We start from the raw sequence: 15,684 nt of genomic DNA, 5'->3' as shown, positions 1-15,684 counted from the left end.
GTCCTTTCCCAAGGGCCTGATCCTGTCTGACTGTAATATTTCTAAATAACTTAGCTGTCTATAATAAAAACATTAAAAACTTTCCCATTGTTTATTATAAACAGAAATGAAAAAATAGTATTCTGATTCTTATTTAGTACAATTTAGTTCAATTTAAAATATTAGAAGCACAGGGGCTGCCGGGATGGCCCAGTGGTCTAAAGCACCTACTTGGAACAAGCTTGGCAAAGCACAGGGACCGCGGTTCGATCCCCCAGCACCACATACCAGCCAGCCCCGCCCCCTGGTGGGCTGAGCTGGCCACACACACACACACACACACACACACACACACTAAATAAATGTTTAAAAAAAAAGAAATTCAAACAAAATATTAGAAGCACAAAAAAAGGAAATGGAGCTGAGGACCAGCTCAGTGGCACAGCACCTGTCCAAGGCTGGGGGTTCAATTTCCAGCACCAGAAAACCCTCCCCCGACACCTCCTGGCAAAACCAAACCGCACTGTGGGCAGCCACTCCACTCCTCCAGTTCTAGAAGCGTCTACTCTCCATCTGTCCCCTTGGATTCTCCTGTTGTGGGTATTTCAAGTACCTGGAATTACACAGTATGTGACCTTTGGGTCTGGTTTCCCGCCCTTAGCATGATATTTTCATGATTCATCCCCATGCAGCCTGTGTTAAGTCTTGTATTCCTTTTCTGGCCAAATAATATCCCATTGTGTGGGTGGGATGCACATTTTGTTCCTCTGTTCATTAGACAACGAACATTTGGGTTGTTACCACTTCTGGCTATCATGCATGATGCTCCGGAGGATGTCAGCCCGAGAGTTTCTCCGTGGGCATATTATTTTGTCTATATTTCACAGCAGAATCGTGCCATGGGTCTCCTTGGGCTGGCCTGCAATTCACCACAGACCCCAGGCTGACCTCCAGCTGCTGCCAGTCATCCTGACTCAGCGTCCCAAGTGCTGGGATTAGATCTGGGACACTAACGGGCCACTATGGCAGGACAGGTCTTGCGGTTTTTGAAGAACTGCCAGTGTTTACAAAGCAGATTTACACTCCCAATTTTGGACTAAGGATTTCAAGTTCTTCACATCCTCAGCAAGCCCCAGCTTTTCATTTGTTTACTTTCGTCATCTTAGTAGGTTGTAGTGGTTTCCACTGGCATTTCCCTGATGGCTAATGATGTTAAGCATCTTTTTATGGCCGTACTTATTAACTCGTGAGGCCTGCTATGGGAGAACTATGGCTTTGGATCCGCAACAAGTTTCTCCTGAATTTGTGCGTAGATTGGTGGAAGAAACACCTCACGATAAAGCCCGGTTGCGCTGACATGGTGAACAAAAGGCTATGAATTTTTTCAAAGAACGACGTTCAAGTCTACCCCAAATAAAAAGTTATTTCAAGCAGAACTTGCAGCAAGAAAAATAAAGTAAGCTGACGGGTTATTTCAGCCTAAGGAAGTGGGCTGTTGGGTCTGAGTCTGACACACAGTCCAAGTAAGCAGATCTACAGAAAAAGCAAGCCAAGCGTAAGGTCTTCATGAGGAGGACACTAACATCATCTTACGTAAAACTTCCAATACAGGTTGAGTTAGAAGAAAAAGAAAACTACGGGCCTCAATCCAGTACAGCTGGAGAAACCCAGACTTTAATCTACAGTCTCGCTCCTCCTCCTCCGGTGCCGCAGGTGGCTGTCGCGGGGGCAGCGCGCGATGCGGGAGGGAAACTGAGGCCCCGCTCTGAGCGATGTTAACTGAAGCCTGTAAACCGCCTGTTCAAACTCGCCAAAACCCTGCCCGCCCAGGAGAAGCTGACCCCCGCCCCCCCCGGCCCCCCCGCCCCCCCCGCCCTCAAAGCCACCGTTCCGCCTCATCAGGTTCCTTTGGGACCGCAGCCCCCACTGCCACCTCTAGACCACTATAGGTAGCTGCGGAAGGCGCCTCGAGTGACACTCCAACGCGCGCATCCGGACTCTGAACCTAACAGTCCTCGCCCGCGCGCCAGGCTGTGCTGGAGGCCCCGCCCCATTACCACAATTTCATTGGCTCTGCTGCCCGGCCCCCGACTGTCGGCTCCAGATTGGTCGGCTCCGCCGCCGCTCCGCTTTCTTCCGGGGGCGCGCGGCGAGCGTGACCACGCCTCTTACGTCCAGACGCTTGGTGGCCTCGGGAGGCGCCGTAGTCTCCTCGCAGAAGGAAGGAAGGAAGGTGGCTGTCGAGGAGCTGCTATGGTGCTGAGTTTCCTGGCAGAGCCGACCGAGTCGAGACGGTCGCGGCCATGAAGGTGAGGGGCTGGTGGAGCCCCGCTGGGCCTCCTTGCCTCTCCCGTCGCTCAGAGCGCCCGCTCGCTTCCCCCCTTAGCGGTTACCCCGCCGACTCCGCGGAGGGGGCGCCGGCCGGCGTCTGGGTCCCGGCCTGGCCCTGGGCGGCGCGGCAGCGCTCCCGGCAGCTTCGTTGCGCCACCCGCCAGCAAGCTGGGGAGGGGGCGAGGCCGGATAACCCAGCGCTCGCCCCTGGGGGTCCCGGTGTTCGCCCAGCCCTCCCCGCCTTTGCCCGGCCTGCCTGCTCCCGCCCGAGTCCTTGAACTCACCCAGATGTCGGGAGCATCACGGGACGGACGGCGACAGAGCGGGGCGAGCGCCCGTCGGGGGCCGGGCGGACAGGTAGCGGCCGCGGCGGGCGGGGATCCACTCCGAGGGGTCCGGAAGGCTGAGCGCCCGGGCCAGAGTGAGCGCGCCGCAGGTCAGTGGGCAGCTGTTGTACGGGCTCGAGCGGCACCATAAGTTTTAAGACTGGAGGAAAAAGGGAAGACCCTGGCCTACTTTTAGAGGTGGTTCTCACTTGATCTGCGCACGACAGGCCATTCTCGCGTCGATTCGTGAGCCGAACTCCCGAACTCTGACGGAGTGGGGTGAGTCATAAGGCCATACTTTGACAGAGACGGCTTCCTTAATGTCAGCGAAGAAGTGTGTTTGAGGTGGGTAAGGAGAGTAACCGAGGGAGCTCTAGATTGTCTATACAGAGCATACAGGATTCACTGGGGAAGATTGAAAAGGGAGTGTCGGGTGGCCAAAGGAATCCAGGTATTCCGCTGGGACACTTCCCGTGTGGTTTATCAGAGAGAGACACACACATTCAGTGAGTAGAATGCAAGACAGCTTTTGGGAAGGGGTTTGCCAAACAAGAAAGGCATTTGCACGTTGCAGACTTCCCAGGCAGATTGATACATCAAAAAAATACAAAGTGCAACACCTCAAAAGCAAGAAAAGTTACCTATTGTAGGGCTGTTGGTTTGCACTAGATAACTTTTGACCCTTCTTTTGAAGCATAGGGTTTTGTAAGAATTTTTGTTTTGGTCTGGTGTGCCCGTGCACACTTGGATGGAGTCCCAGCACTTGAGGGAGGCTGAGGCAGGGGGATTGCTGCAAATTCAAGGCCAGCCTAGGGGACAAGTTTGAAGGCAGTCTGAACTGAAAAAAATTTTTTTTTGCTTGTTTATGTTTCTGGTTTTTTTGGAGACAGGGTCCCTATGTACTTCAGGCTGGCCTTGAACTCAGTATGTTGTTCATGCTGGCCTCAAAGTGGAGGTGATCCTCCTGCCTCGGCCTCCTGAGCGCTGGGATTATAGGTTCAAACCACCATGCCTGGCTCAGAGACCTTGCTTTTCGCTTTTTACCTTATTTATAAAGTAGTTTAACTTAGGGACCCTTATTTTATTTGATTTGATGAAACTGGGGATTGAACTCAGGCTTATTCTACTGAGCTACCTCCCTGGCCCAGTCGTTTACCTTAGAATAGCTATTAAAATACCTACGTGCTAGCTTTGGCAGCACATAGCCTAAAATGCCTAGATCCAACTTTATTTGCTCAAAAATTAAGGGTTTGCTGTGTTAAGAGCCAAAAAGAAAGCAGAAATCTTCATATATAGTGTGTCAAAGACTGTCATTATCTTTATTTGTGGACCATCAAGGAAATAGATATGGAAGGAGAGTTAGGCATAGGTCTAATTTCAAAGTTTTTCCCAAACGGACTTTTTTTTAGTTTTTACTGTTTTCTTTTTTGGTACTGGGAATTGAACTCTGGGCCTCCCGCATGCTAGGCAGGCACTGCGCTGCTAGTTGCATTCCCGGCCCTCAAAGATTTTAAATACTTCTTTAAGAACAAGTAGTTTTTAGTTTATGTGGAAGATACTGCTTTCTGTGTTGAAATTTTAGAGAAAAAATGCTGTTGCTCTGTAATTCAGGGCAGCCTGGAACTCACTGTCACTAGCCCAGGCTAGTCTTGAACTCATGGTGATCCTCCTACCTCAGCTTCCGGAGCACCGGTATGACAGGCAGGTGCCACCATGTTCAGCTGGAAGTTAACATGTCGGAAACCAAATGTAAACCTGAATAACCAGGTTTGTGCAGGATGTTATAAACGCCACTTTCATTTATGGTTTTGGGCAACTGCATTCACAGAATTGAGGATTTGGCAAGTTGTTTATTACTCAATTTCATGTTAACTTACACTGACATTGTTCATTTGTGAATGTTCTCACCTGTGGATATCTAATTTTTTTTTTTTTTTTTGGTGGAACCAGGGATTGAACTCAGGCCCTTGCGCTTGCCAGGGATGTACTTATTCCACCGAGCCATCTCCCTGGCCCCTGTGGGCATCTAATTAATTAAGGCAATTGGTTCCTGAGGCGGTGGGATTCTAGTGTGAATATTCATATAAGCAAGGACTTCTTCAAATAAATTTAAGCTTAAGAGCTGAACAATTAAATAAGAATATCTTCAAACTTATAAGCAATTGATTTTTGTGTGGAATGGCTATTTAATTTTGTTTAGATTTGACTTGTTGGTTGATTAACCTTGAGTTCATCTAATTTCCCATGAGGGGCTTTTGAGATGAGATCTTGCTGTATAGTTCAGACTGGTCCTCAACTGGCAGTCATCTTCCTGCTTCTGTCTTCTGAGTGCTAGGATTACAAATGTGTGCTGCCATGGCCAGTTTATAATGGTTTAAAATTCCAAATTGGTGTCTTCTTAGCTTGATTTAATCCTCTAATCCTGTTTTTCCATGTTTATGTTGATCTCATTCTTAATTGTGCTCATCACGTTCATTCTTCCAAACTCAAAATGATATAAGAAAAAGTAATCTTCTAAGTATAATTCTTCCTTTTTTCCTCTGAAAGGTACAGGGTGTGGTTTTACAAAAAGCTCAAATTCTGGCAAGCTGAGGCTGAAGAACGGCAAGCTTGAGCCCAGCCTGATGACTTAGCAAGACCTGGTCTCACAAATGGGAAGGGCTGAGAGGTAGTTCAGTGCAAAGGCGCTGCTTCAGCCCCCAGCACACAACACAACAAAAGCAAGCCAACAAAAAACTCAACATGAGGAAAACAGCATTTCTGCTGTAGCAGGGCATGGTGGTGCCTGCCTGTCATCCCCACACTGGGGAAGCTGAGGCAGGAGAATACCAGTGAATTCAAGGCCAGGCTGCTGTATAGCCAGAACCTCTCTCAACAACAACAGAGAGAGAAAGAAATTCTGCTGTATAGTGTATATTATAGTAAAATTTTACCAATTTGATCAATGTCTTGCCTAAAAATAATTGTGTTTTAAAGGTCAACATCTGTTTTCGAATGTAGAATTTATTCCTTTATTGGCTATCTGGCCATTAAAAAGGCAAGTTCTCTGCATATTTTGTGTTTTTTTTTTTTTTTTTCGGAAATGGGGATTGAACTCAGGCCCTTGCACTTGCCAGGGAAGTGCTTATTCCAGAGCCATCTCCCTGGCCTTTGCATATTTTGTTTGAAGCAGCAGTTTTGATAAGAAAACCTTTCACATTTGAATGATTCTGTCTCATCTAAATGGGGGAAGATTTTGCTTATTTATTTCAGGCATTTTCTTCAGCTTTGCTTGAAGTTCTTTAAGCGTGTTTAACCTGAGGTTCACACTACAGAAAATATTTTCTTCTATCAGTGGTGCTAAGATTTTTTTGTTGTTGTTCATATCCTTTATTATAGCAATTTAAGAATGAGAATTGGAGATGATACATGATTCGAGGTGGGAATGGGGACTGAGTGGAAGCAGGCAGGAGAGATCTTATTGCAGTGATGTTAATGTACACAGTATGAACAAGTTTTAACTTTGGGGGTAGGGTGTTGCTGGGGCCTGAATCAGGGCCTTGTGCATGTGAGACAAGTGCTCTAGCGCTGGATAGCTTTTCTATCTATCCATCCATCCAACAGGATCAAGTACCCACTGTGTCCCAAACAAGTAGGCCCCTCTCGGATGTCATACTGCTTCTCTGTGCCTTGCTCTCTTTGCTCACACCCCTCTCCAGCCTCCTCTAATTGGTTACTCAGCCTTTATGATCTCCACACTGTATCTTCAAGTGAAATTCCCCAGAGGCTCTAAGGATGACCTCCCGTCCCCACCCCCATAGTCCTGCCATCACCTGCCCCTTGTACAGTAATTCTGGCCAGAGTGTTTGCCTTTCTTACATGCAGGGTGGGAAATGTGGTGCTAGGATTTGAAGCCCTTTTCTTTAAACACAAAGGCTCTTTGGGTAAGCCAGTGATTGATTAGTGATTGGAGAACTTGGTGTTAAGACCAGGTAGTTGGCAGCAGAGATAAAAATCATGTTTTTTTTTTTTTTTTTTAATCTTTTATTTGTTTGGGTCTTGTAGTGATCCTCCTGTCTCAGCCTCCCCAGTGCTGGGATTACAGGTGTGCATCACCATGCCAGGTTTCAGTGGCTGGCAATGGCATATCCAGGGCTCCAGGGCCAGCATTGCATGAAGTACTGGGGGTCAAACCTGGGTCCTTGTGCCTGCTAGGCAAGTGCTTAGACCACCGAGCTATCTCCCCATCCCCATATTCTTTGCTTCAAGACAGGGTTTTGCTATATAATTCCTGGCTGCCCTCCAGCTTCCATGGTAGGTACAAAGGAGAAATCACTTCTGGACTCAGCAGGCCTTGACCTTTGAACCTGGGCCACATAGGTGTCAGTCACCAGAGAGCAAAAATAAATCTGCTCAGGCTGCATCCCACACCAGCAAAGCCAGGCACTCCAGGCCCAAGCATCTGAATGTTAAGACTGTAGTGTGTCAGGGTCAGCCCAGGTGGAGAAGTGTGTGATAGGTCAGGTCTGGCCCAGTGTTCCCTTGGACAGAGGTGGCGATGGCAGCTGCGGGGGTATAGGACAGAGCTGCTGGCTGCAGTGCAGAGGAGTACAAGGCACTGAAGAAGCCACTATCATTTCAGCAGCAGCACCAGGAGGTGGGGCAGAGTGGAGAAGTGGACACAGCCTGGACCAAATAGGCGGGCAGGGCAAGGCATACCTGGGAAGCATGGCCCCTGCTCCTCGGCCTCAGCTGCTGAGTGCCAGAGGGACATGATGCTGTGGGTGCCTCAGGGCAGGGCAGTGACTCCCCGTGAGCTCCACGCTTAGGGAGTTTTCGTTGGGACACTTACTTCTTAGAGGAAGTTTTATCCAAACTTGGGGGTCCCAGGTCTTCTTCAGTTGCAGCTTCATTTGCCGGTGGGGCTTCTTGCACTCCTGGGGTCCTTGCTGACGGTAGTAACTGGATCTGCACTATGCAGCTATGTTTGGGGTTCAGGCAGCGGAGTTTTGGCTGGGACTCTTGGGGAGTCTACACAGGCTTTTTTGTCTAGCACTGAGTAGCTATACTAGATGAACTGCTTTTTTGTTGTTGTTGGAACTGGGGATTGAACTCAGACCCTTGCGCTTGCCAGGGAAGCGCTTATTCTACTGAGCCATCTCCCCGGCCCCCTGCACAGGCTTTTTTGGCTTTATTTTTTAAAATTTCTATGAGACAGCTGAAAGTGGACAGTTTGTTGTTATAGTAGCAACAAGTAGGCAGGATAGCCTCTTGCCCCAGCCTCTTGCCTCAGCCTCCTGAATGCCAGGCATGCGGGGCAGGGGTGTGTGTGTGTGTGTGTGTGTGTGTGTGTGCATGCAAGCTTCCTTTGTTTTTTTTTTTTTTTTTTTTTTTTTTGCGGAACTGGGGATTGAATTCCTTTGTGGTTTTTTTTGTGGAACAGGGGATTGAATTCAGGCCCTTGCGCTTGTCAGGGAAGCACTTATTCTGCTGAGCCATCTCTCCAGCCCAAAATTTCATTTTGAAGTGGGTGTTTTTTGTTTTTTTTTTTACTGTTCTTTTGTTTTTTAATGTACTTAGTACAGGGTCTACTGGCTTTCACTACACAGATCCTCCTGTTTCAGCCTCTCAAGCCCTGGGATTGCAGGTGCATGCCATCATGCCCAATCTCGTTCTCTATCTCAGCATGCCCCTTCAGTCCCCTGAGCTACCTGGCCAGCCTGTGGCTTTTTGTTTTGTTTTTTTTTAAAGGAGGTTTTTGGACAGTATTGTCTGAACAAAAAATCAACTGTTATATACTGTCATTTTGACCAATATTACCACATCATCTACAGCTAGATGATGGAATTAGGAATGGGGATAAAAATCTTGTCATTTACCCCTGTTGCCTTTATTCTTAAAGCATAGGAAATTGCCGGTAGCCCTCACAGTAGAGACGTTGTATATACTTCTAAGAACTTTGACTATGTCCAAGACCCCAGTAGAAAAGGAGATGGGGACAGGTGTGGTGGCTCACAGGAAGGACAATTTCTTCAAAGCCAGAGTGCAGTAGGGGTGGACCTTTCTAGTTTGGCTCCTTGGGAAAGCTCCCAAGCCACTTTGCAGGACAAAGTCTTTGCTTCCAAGTGATCAGTGGTGCGTGACTACTACTGTGTATCAAGTTCTTTGTCTCATAATCATCTCATAGATTTTTTTTGTCTGGAGACAGGGTCTTGCTGTGTAGTCGGGGGAAGACTGTAAACTCGAGATCCTCCTCCTTCAGTCTCCTGAGTGCTGGGATTAGACATGCACCACTACGCCTGCTCCTCTAGTATTTTCAGTTTGAGAAGACAGAGTGCTATTTTAAATACTTTCCATAATGTCAAATCAATGTATTTTTAAAGAATTTGGAAAGTACAGAAAAGCCCAAGAAGATTACACAAGATACACACTAAAATCTAGATTCAGTTGGCATTTTGATGTTTTCTGATCTTTCTTTCTTTCTTTCTTTCTTTCTTTCTTTCTTTCTTTCTTTCTTTTTTTTTTTGGTGGTGTTGGGGATTCCCAGTGCTAGGTAAGGGGATACCAAGCCCACGCCTGGCTCTTAGTTGTTTCTTATTTTAATTAGTTAATTAATTAATTGTATTTTAATACAGGGTCTCACTATGTAGATTGGACTTATAGTGAGTCTCCTGTTTCCAGCCTCCCAAGAGCTGGGATTACAGGTGTGCACCACCATGCCCATCTCTGTCTCAGTGTGTCCCTGGGGTGGGGCCAGCATGGCAGGCCAGGGGTCGAACCTTTAACCCCCTGAGCTATTTGGCCAGCCCTCCTAGTTTTTTTTTTTTTTTTTTTTAATTTATTTTATTTATTTATTTTGTGTGTGTGTGGCCAGCTCAGCCCACCAGGGGGTGGGGCTGGCTGGCATGTGGTGCTGGGGGATCGAACCGTGGTCCCTGTGCTTTGCTTAGTTTAGCTTGTTCTGAGTAGGTGCTTTAGACCACTGAGCCATCTCACCAGCCCCCTCTTAGTTGTTTTTAATATGAAAAATATTTCTGCCATAGTATATTATACTTGGCTACAAATGAGAGAACAAAAGTTAAATGAAATTAATGTGAATTTATGTTCTTTTAAGTAATAGGTGGGAAAGTCGGCCTCAGCCTGTAGATTGCTGGTGTCTGATCCCATAGTCCCTGGCTAAGGCTGCTGGAGAAGATACCAAAATGGAGAACTCCCTCCCCCATGCCCAGGCACTGGGAACTTGAGATAATAATGAATGATTTCTTGAGTATGACTCTATTTCTGGTATTACACAAGATAGTTTTGGCTGTCAAAATTTGGATCATGTCATAGCTTTTAACAAAACATGAGGAGCATCTGCAATACCAAGTATTTGTTTGGAATACCGGAAATTTATCTTTTCAAACAGTTTGAAATATGGGTCCCTAAAGCAATCCAGGTTATCTTTTATCAGAAATGCTTGGAACTAGAAGTATTGCAGATTTTGGAGTTTGTCGGTCTTGAAGTGTTTGCACAGACTTTGCCTGTTGAGTATCAAAATTTGAAATCTAAAACCTGATATGCTTCAACATGTGCAGCTTTTTAAACATCCCACCTGTGATCTCAGACTTTGGGTAGAGACCCTCCCCCTGGGGTCAAGGTAATTGAGGGCGAGGTCACCTCCCGCTCCACGCAGCCCCAGGTTCCCTGCTTTACATGCTGGCACTATGCTTTTTTGCAGGCAGGTGCCACATCCATGTGGGCTTCGTGCTGCGGGCTGCTGAATGAAGTCATGGGCACTGGAGCCGTCAGGGGCCAGCAGTCGGGGTTCCCGGGGGGCGCTGGCCCGTTCCGATTCACACCACACTCAGATTTTTCTGCCTACCCACCGGCACCTGCAGAAGGGCCTAATATAGTCTGCAAAGCCTGTGGCCTCTCGTTTTCAGTCTTTAGAAAGAAGGTGAGTCCAGTGAAAGTTTGCATACCAAAGTACGGATGAACAGTTTTGGAGGCTACTTTGAGTAGGCAGTGGCTTCTTTTGGTTTGGTTTTGTCCAGAGGGCTGTGTTGTGCAGGCAGACGCTGAGTATGCAGTGCCCCTCTTCCCTCAGCCTCCTGAGCGCTGGGATTATAGGCGCTGCACCACGCCAGCCTCTTTTTAAATAAGGCAAGTGTTCCAGAGGAACAGACCAGGAAGCGTGCAGTTGCGCTTCCCGCTCACTCCATCTGGCTCAAGTCAACTGTGTTCTACTAATTACATGTTTGCTGTGAGAGGCGGAAAGGCTTTAATTCATTAACACGGGGTGTGTGTTTTCCTGAAGGGCTGCATGTGAACTGGGAATCCGAGCCACCATGCGGTGACTAGTGATTTCCACAGCTTTGGGGACCCTAACATGTCTGTGCAGATAGGTTGGTGTCATGGGACTTGGCAAAAGCCGAAACAAAGTTTAATAGAAGGCAGAAAGAAAACAGCGCTTCCATCCTGGCTCTGCTCTCGATGCTGAGATGCTTCGCTTCCTTTCTGCAGCATGTGTGCTGTGACTGCAAGAAGGATTTCTGCTCCGTGTGCTCGGTCTCCCAAGAAAACCTCCGCCGCTGCTCCACCTGTCATCTGCTGCAGGAGACGGCCTTCCAGAGGCCGCAGCTCATGCGCCTGAAGGTGAAGGACCTGCGGCAGTACCTCACCCTGCGGAACATCCCCACCGACACCTGCCGCGAGAAGGCGGACCTGGTGGACCTGGTGCTGTGCCACCGCAGACTGGGCTCTGAGGACGACCTGGACACCAGCAGCCTCCACTCCTCCCGCTCCCAGGCTTCCAGCTTTTTTACAGAGTCCCTGCTCTCCCACTACACAGTGCCCTCAGCCACCCAGGCCTCCTTTCCAGGCGAGCTCGCAGATGGAACTCTGGCACAGGTAGGAGGGGCTGACTGGGGGCCGAGGCCTGGCCTGCCTGCTCAGGGCTGCACACCTGGTGGCCTGGGGGAAGGCAAGTCCCATCTGAGCTGGCAGGTGCTCCTGAGGTGCAGTGTCAAAGCCCGAGGTCTAAAGGGTCCAAAAGGAGCTCATTGGTTCCTTGGCCTCGGTGACTGGTTTTCCCAGCTAACAGTTAAAATGTCACTGTGGAAGCAGTGGCACAGAGGTAGCACATACTCATTTGTGGCTCGGTGGCCGCAGCCCAGCAGTGTAAGTTCCCAAGCGTGACACCGGGTCATCCTTGCCATAGGGAACTGTGTTAATGCAGGTAGTGAAAGCTGCCGGATCAGGGACAGTGCAGCTGTTCACTAACTGAACATCGTCCCCTGGAGGGCCCAGTGTGTCCTGATTCAGTGACCCTCAAGGGTTGTGCTTGCTGCTGTTACACGTGGGGCTGGCTCTGAAACGCCGGGGCAGTGTCACTGCTGTGAGCTCACTGCTCAGGCAATGAGGCAGGAGGGTTGTGAGTTTGAGGCCAGCCTGGACGGCACACAGCAATCTCGTCTCAGAAGAGGTATATATTTTTCAGTATTGTTTTAGTATAAATGAACTGTGTTCAACAGTTTTCTCCCCAGAAGAAAGGGGTTATTAAAAGCAGAGAAAAACTGGGTCTAACCGCCTTCAAAATATTCCTGTTAGAAAAGCCCAGGCCAGAAATTGTGTTTGTTCACGAGAGCTGGCCCAGCTCTGGTACAAAGCGGAGACGCCGCTGACGCCACAGCACTCCTGGAGAGAAGTGCGGGTTGGAGGCGGGCGTGGGTGGCTGGACGATAGCAGCTTGGTGCGTCCGTGTTGGAAAGTGCAGTGTCTGAAACTGGAAACTGACCCAGACGACTGGAGAGCTGTAGTCAAAATAAAACATGTGAAAAATGTATACAATCCAAATTGAAGGGACTTCGGCTTTTCCTGAAAGAATACTTCTGCTTTGGATTTTTTTTTTTTTTTTTTTTTTTTTTTTTTTTTTTTTTGAGACAGGGTCTCACTTTGTAGTCCAGGCTGGCCTTGAGAACCTGTGATCCTCCTGCCTCAGCCTCCCCAGCGCTGGGATTACAGGGGTGTGCTGCCAGACTCAGCTTCACTAGAGGACTACTGAGAGCTAGAAGCAGCACTGCCACCAGTGAGGAAGCCTAGAAAGTCTTCTCCAGAGTGAGCAGTCTAGTGCAGCCAGGTCGGACGGCCCTCATGCTTGTGTGGAACCCAGGCCGAGTTCAGCGCCTTCCTGCCTCTAGGCTCCAGCCACACTGGCCACCTGCAGCCCCTCTTGGCACCAGCGCAAGGCCTTCCTCTGGTCCTGGTCCTTACCCAGGTGACTAGGCAGGCAGTCAGCAAGGCCTGCTCTTGGGAACGGCGGCTCTCGGATTAGAGGTGTGGCGCAGGCCAGGCGCTGGGTCATTTTGCTGAGCATAGGGGAGAGCTTTCCCCTCAAAAGTGGGGCTGTTCCGGTGTCCGCAGGTGCAGAGCGAGGCGGCTTCCGCAAACACGGAGGACGAGGACGAGGAGGAGGAGGAGGACGACGACGATGATGACGACGACGACGAGGAGGAGGATGAGAACTTGGAGGAGGAGGTGAGGCCGCAGGGCCTGGACACCTGTTCTGAGTGGCATGAGGGAGACACGTGCCTGTGGGCCTGCTCTGGTCAGCGCAGCTGCTGCTCTGGCTGGCCAGAGTGGGACTCAGGCCCAGTGTTGGGGGTGACAGCGACTGCTCTGTTTGTAGATGCCTGGGCTCTCCAGGAAGCGGGGCAGAGCCTCCCTGTCCGATCTGTCCAGCCTGGAGGAGGTGGAGGCCATGAGCGTGCGCCAGCTCAAGGAGGTCCTGGCGCGCAACTTCGTCAGCTACTCGGGCTGCTGCGAGAAGTGGGAGCTGGTAGAGAAGGTCAGCCGGCTGTACAAGGAGAACGAGGAGAACCAGAAGTCGTGTAGGTGCACCCGCGCTTGAGCCTGCCACTGTCGGCAGGCACATTGCTTTGTGAGACAACTGCGTAACTTTTCAGTGAGGACAAATCCTGTTTACAGACCAAGAAACAGTAGGTTTGGTCGTAGGTGCCAGGTGAGTGGGGCAGCCCTCGTCCAGCCTGGTTTTATCATCCCTGCCTGCCTCAGGAAGCTGGAAGAAACCTTGCTTTCTCACCGCTCTGGGCAGGTTGTCATCTCAGCCTCAGTTTAAAGGCACCCCGAGGCCCCTCTGAGGCCACACACGCACCTGTGTCTTCCTGTGCTCGCTCTCAGCTGAGGCCCTCTGGTGTGGAGGGACGTGTGTTGTTCAGAGCATGTCTGGAATCTCCTGGTGGCCTGGCCTCAGCTGCTGTGCCAGCGGACCCCCCATGGCGCCCTGACCCCCTTGGGCTGTCTGCTCAACACCCGTCAGACGCAGAGGTGAAGGGAACCCCGCCAAGGCGCGCCCTGCTCGTGAGGCCCGTCTTTCAGTACCGCCCTCCTGCCACAGGCTGGCCTGCCCTTTGGCAGTAGTTCTTGTCTGTTCTGTGTACCCACCGTCGGGATCCCGGTCCCCTCTGAAGACAAGGTCTGCAGCCATAGCACCCTGAATGCGCCTGGCCTCATCTTGAGTGCAGACAGACCTCTCGGTCACTAGGTCAGGGCCAGATCTTGGCGGAGGCAGTCGTCACCTTCTCCCGGGCCTGGCGCCCTTAGCACCAGGCCCAGGCCTGCGTGGGGAAGGCCCAGGGCAGCACATGCGTCTCCTCGTGACGTGCATGGTCATTCCTCACTTGCTCTGCGCACAGGAAGGGCTGCATGCCGCAGGTCAGCCTCGGGTCTGTGTTTACTCTAGGTACAGAGTCAACATAGCCTCAGCACAAACCCCAGAAGTGATGGCAAGGCGTGGAGTGGAGGTAGCTAATAGCAGAGCGAGGTGCCTCCTAGCTGGCAGAACAAGTGGGAGCAACGGCTTCCTGCGACGCTGGGGCCCCAGAGGGCAGGTGGCGCCACAGGCAGCGTGGGCAACCCCAGCTCTCCTTTGCCTTGTAGATGGCGAGCGGCTACAGCTGCAGGATGAGGAGGACGACAGCCTGTGCCGCATCTGCATGGATGCCGTCATCGACTGCGTCCTGCTCGAGTGCGGACACATGGTCACCTGCACCAAGTGCGGCAAGCGCATGAGCGAGTGTCCCATCTGCCGGCAGTACGTGGTGCGTGCCGTGCATGTGTTCAAGTCCTAGGCCGCACTGCCCAGCTGGACCCCAAACATTTCCGTGCACAGAGTGACTGGAAACTCACTGTTCAAAGGCAGAAGCTATTTTTAAAAATTATTTTCATTACTAATGGGGACAGGCAAGTTCATCCTAAGTCGAAGACACACTGGTCGGCACCATCAGTCTGTGGACACTGGGCCCACGTTCCGTGGGGCTTTCCCTTGTTCCTGGGAGCCCAGACTGCTGAGGTCGGCGTGGTGCCAGCCTGGGGTCCTGGCGCTGGACTCCTTTCCTGCGTGGACAGCACTTGGTGGGGTGAGCGCACTGTCACAGCGGCTGATGGGGCACGTGCCTCACGTGGCCCTGCGACTTTCCCATTACTAGTTATGTGTATTTTAAATGCTAACATTTGATGAATGTAAGTTTCCACATCGTTGCTATTTCTGCATTTTAACCTAATTGGGAACGGATGTTCCGTAGTCAACTGCCAGGGCCTTAGACTAAATGTGTCCCTTTCTGTTCAGGTACAGCTTTTTATAGCAAGGGCTGCCTCTAGCTTCTTACGTTACAAGAGTGAGTGTTATGTTCTTATTAATTAGTGTATGATCAGTTTACACTGTTTTGTAGGGTGAAGGTGTATTTTTTGTGCTACCTGCTAGCTAATTTCAACTTTAGAAAATAAATTCAGATGTAAAAAATGCTTTACTTCACGTCTTCCTCCGCTTCCATAGCTCGCTTGTATGTAGCTGGGATGGGCGACTGCCCTGGCTGGGATTGCCTGGGGTGAGGGTGCAGTACTGGGGATTGAAACCGGGGCCTTCACACTGAGCTATGATCCCCCATTTGTTTGTTTTTGTATTTTAGGGAAGGGTCTACAGGGTGTTCAGGGTCTCTACTACATCAGACTCGTAGTGATCCATTTGTTTACAGCCTCCCAAGAGCTGGGATTACAGGTGTGCGCCACC

The 15,684-nt window shown here is 50.1% G+C and overlaps 1 protein-coding gene across 3 annotated transcripts; it reads left to right on the top strand.

Annotated features, from left to right (window-relative positions):
• Positions 1-2,147: 2,147 nt before the first annotated feature.
• Rnf34 (ring finger protein 34) lies at positions 2,148-15,419 on the top strand. Of its 3 annotated transcripts, none has more exons than XM_023720638.1 (6): positions 2,148-2,288; positions 10,336-10,554; positions 11,121-11,507; positions 13,020-13,133; positions 13,285-13,443; positions 14,556-15,419. In XM_023720638.1, exons 1-6 carry the CDS (start codon positions 2,283-2,285, stop codon positions 14,685-14,687), a joined length of 1,017 nt encoding a protein of 338 aa, XP_023576406.1. In that variant the 5' UTR covers positions 2,148-2,282; the 3' UTR covers positions 14,688-15,419. The 3 variants fall into 3 exon arrangements, with proteins under 3 accessions (XP_023576406.1, XP_023576407.1, XP_023576404.1); XM_023720636.1 differs by having other exon boundaries at positions 2,150-2,288; positions 13,285-13,486; XM_023720639.1 differs by lacking the exon at positions 10,336-10,554 and having other exon boundaries at positions 2,149-2,288; positions 13,285-13,486.
• Positions 15,420-15,684: the final 265 nt, after the last annotated feature.

Source organism: Octodon degus, unplaced genomic scaffold (genome assembly GCF_000260255.1).
Source record: "Octodon degus isolate 3935 unplaced genomic scaffold, OctDeg1.0 scaffold00076, whole genome shotgun sequence".
In the NCBI taxonomy this organism is placed as follows: Eukaryota; Metazoa; Chordata; class Mammalia; order Rodentia; family Octodontidae; genus Octodon; species Octodon degus.
Note: the sequence above shows the minus strand (reverse complement) of the source record. Positions and strands in the feature narration are given on the sequence as shown.

Coding starts and splice junctions, on each gene's coding strand:
- Rnf34 (XM_023720636.1), top strand. Junction 10,555..11,120: donor TTTCAGTCTTTAGAAAGAAG/GTGAGTCCAGTG, acceptor TCCTTTCTGCAG/CATGTGTGCTGTGACTGCAA. Junction 11,508..13,019: donor CAGATGGAACTCTGGCACAG/GTAGGAGGGGCT, acceptor CGGTGTCCGCAG/GTGCAGAGCGAGGCGGCTTC.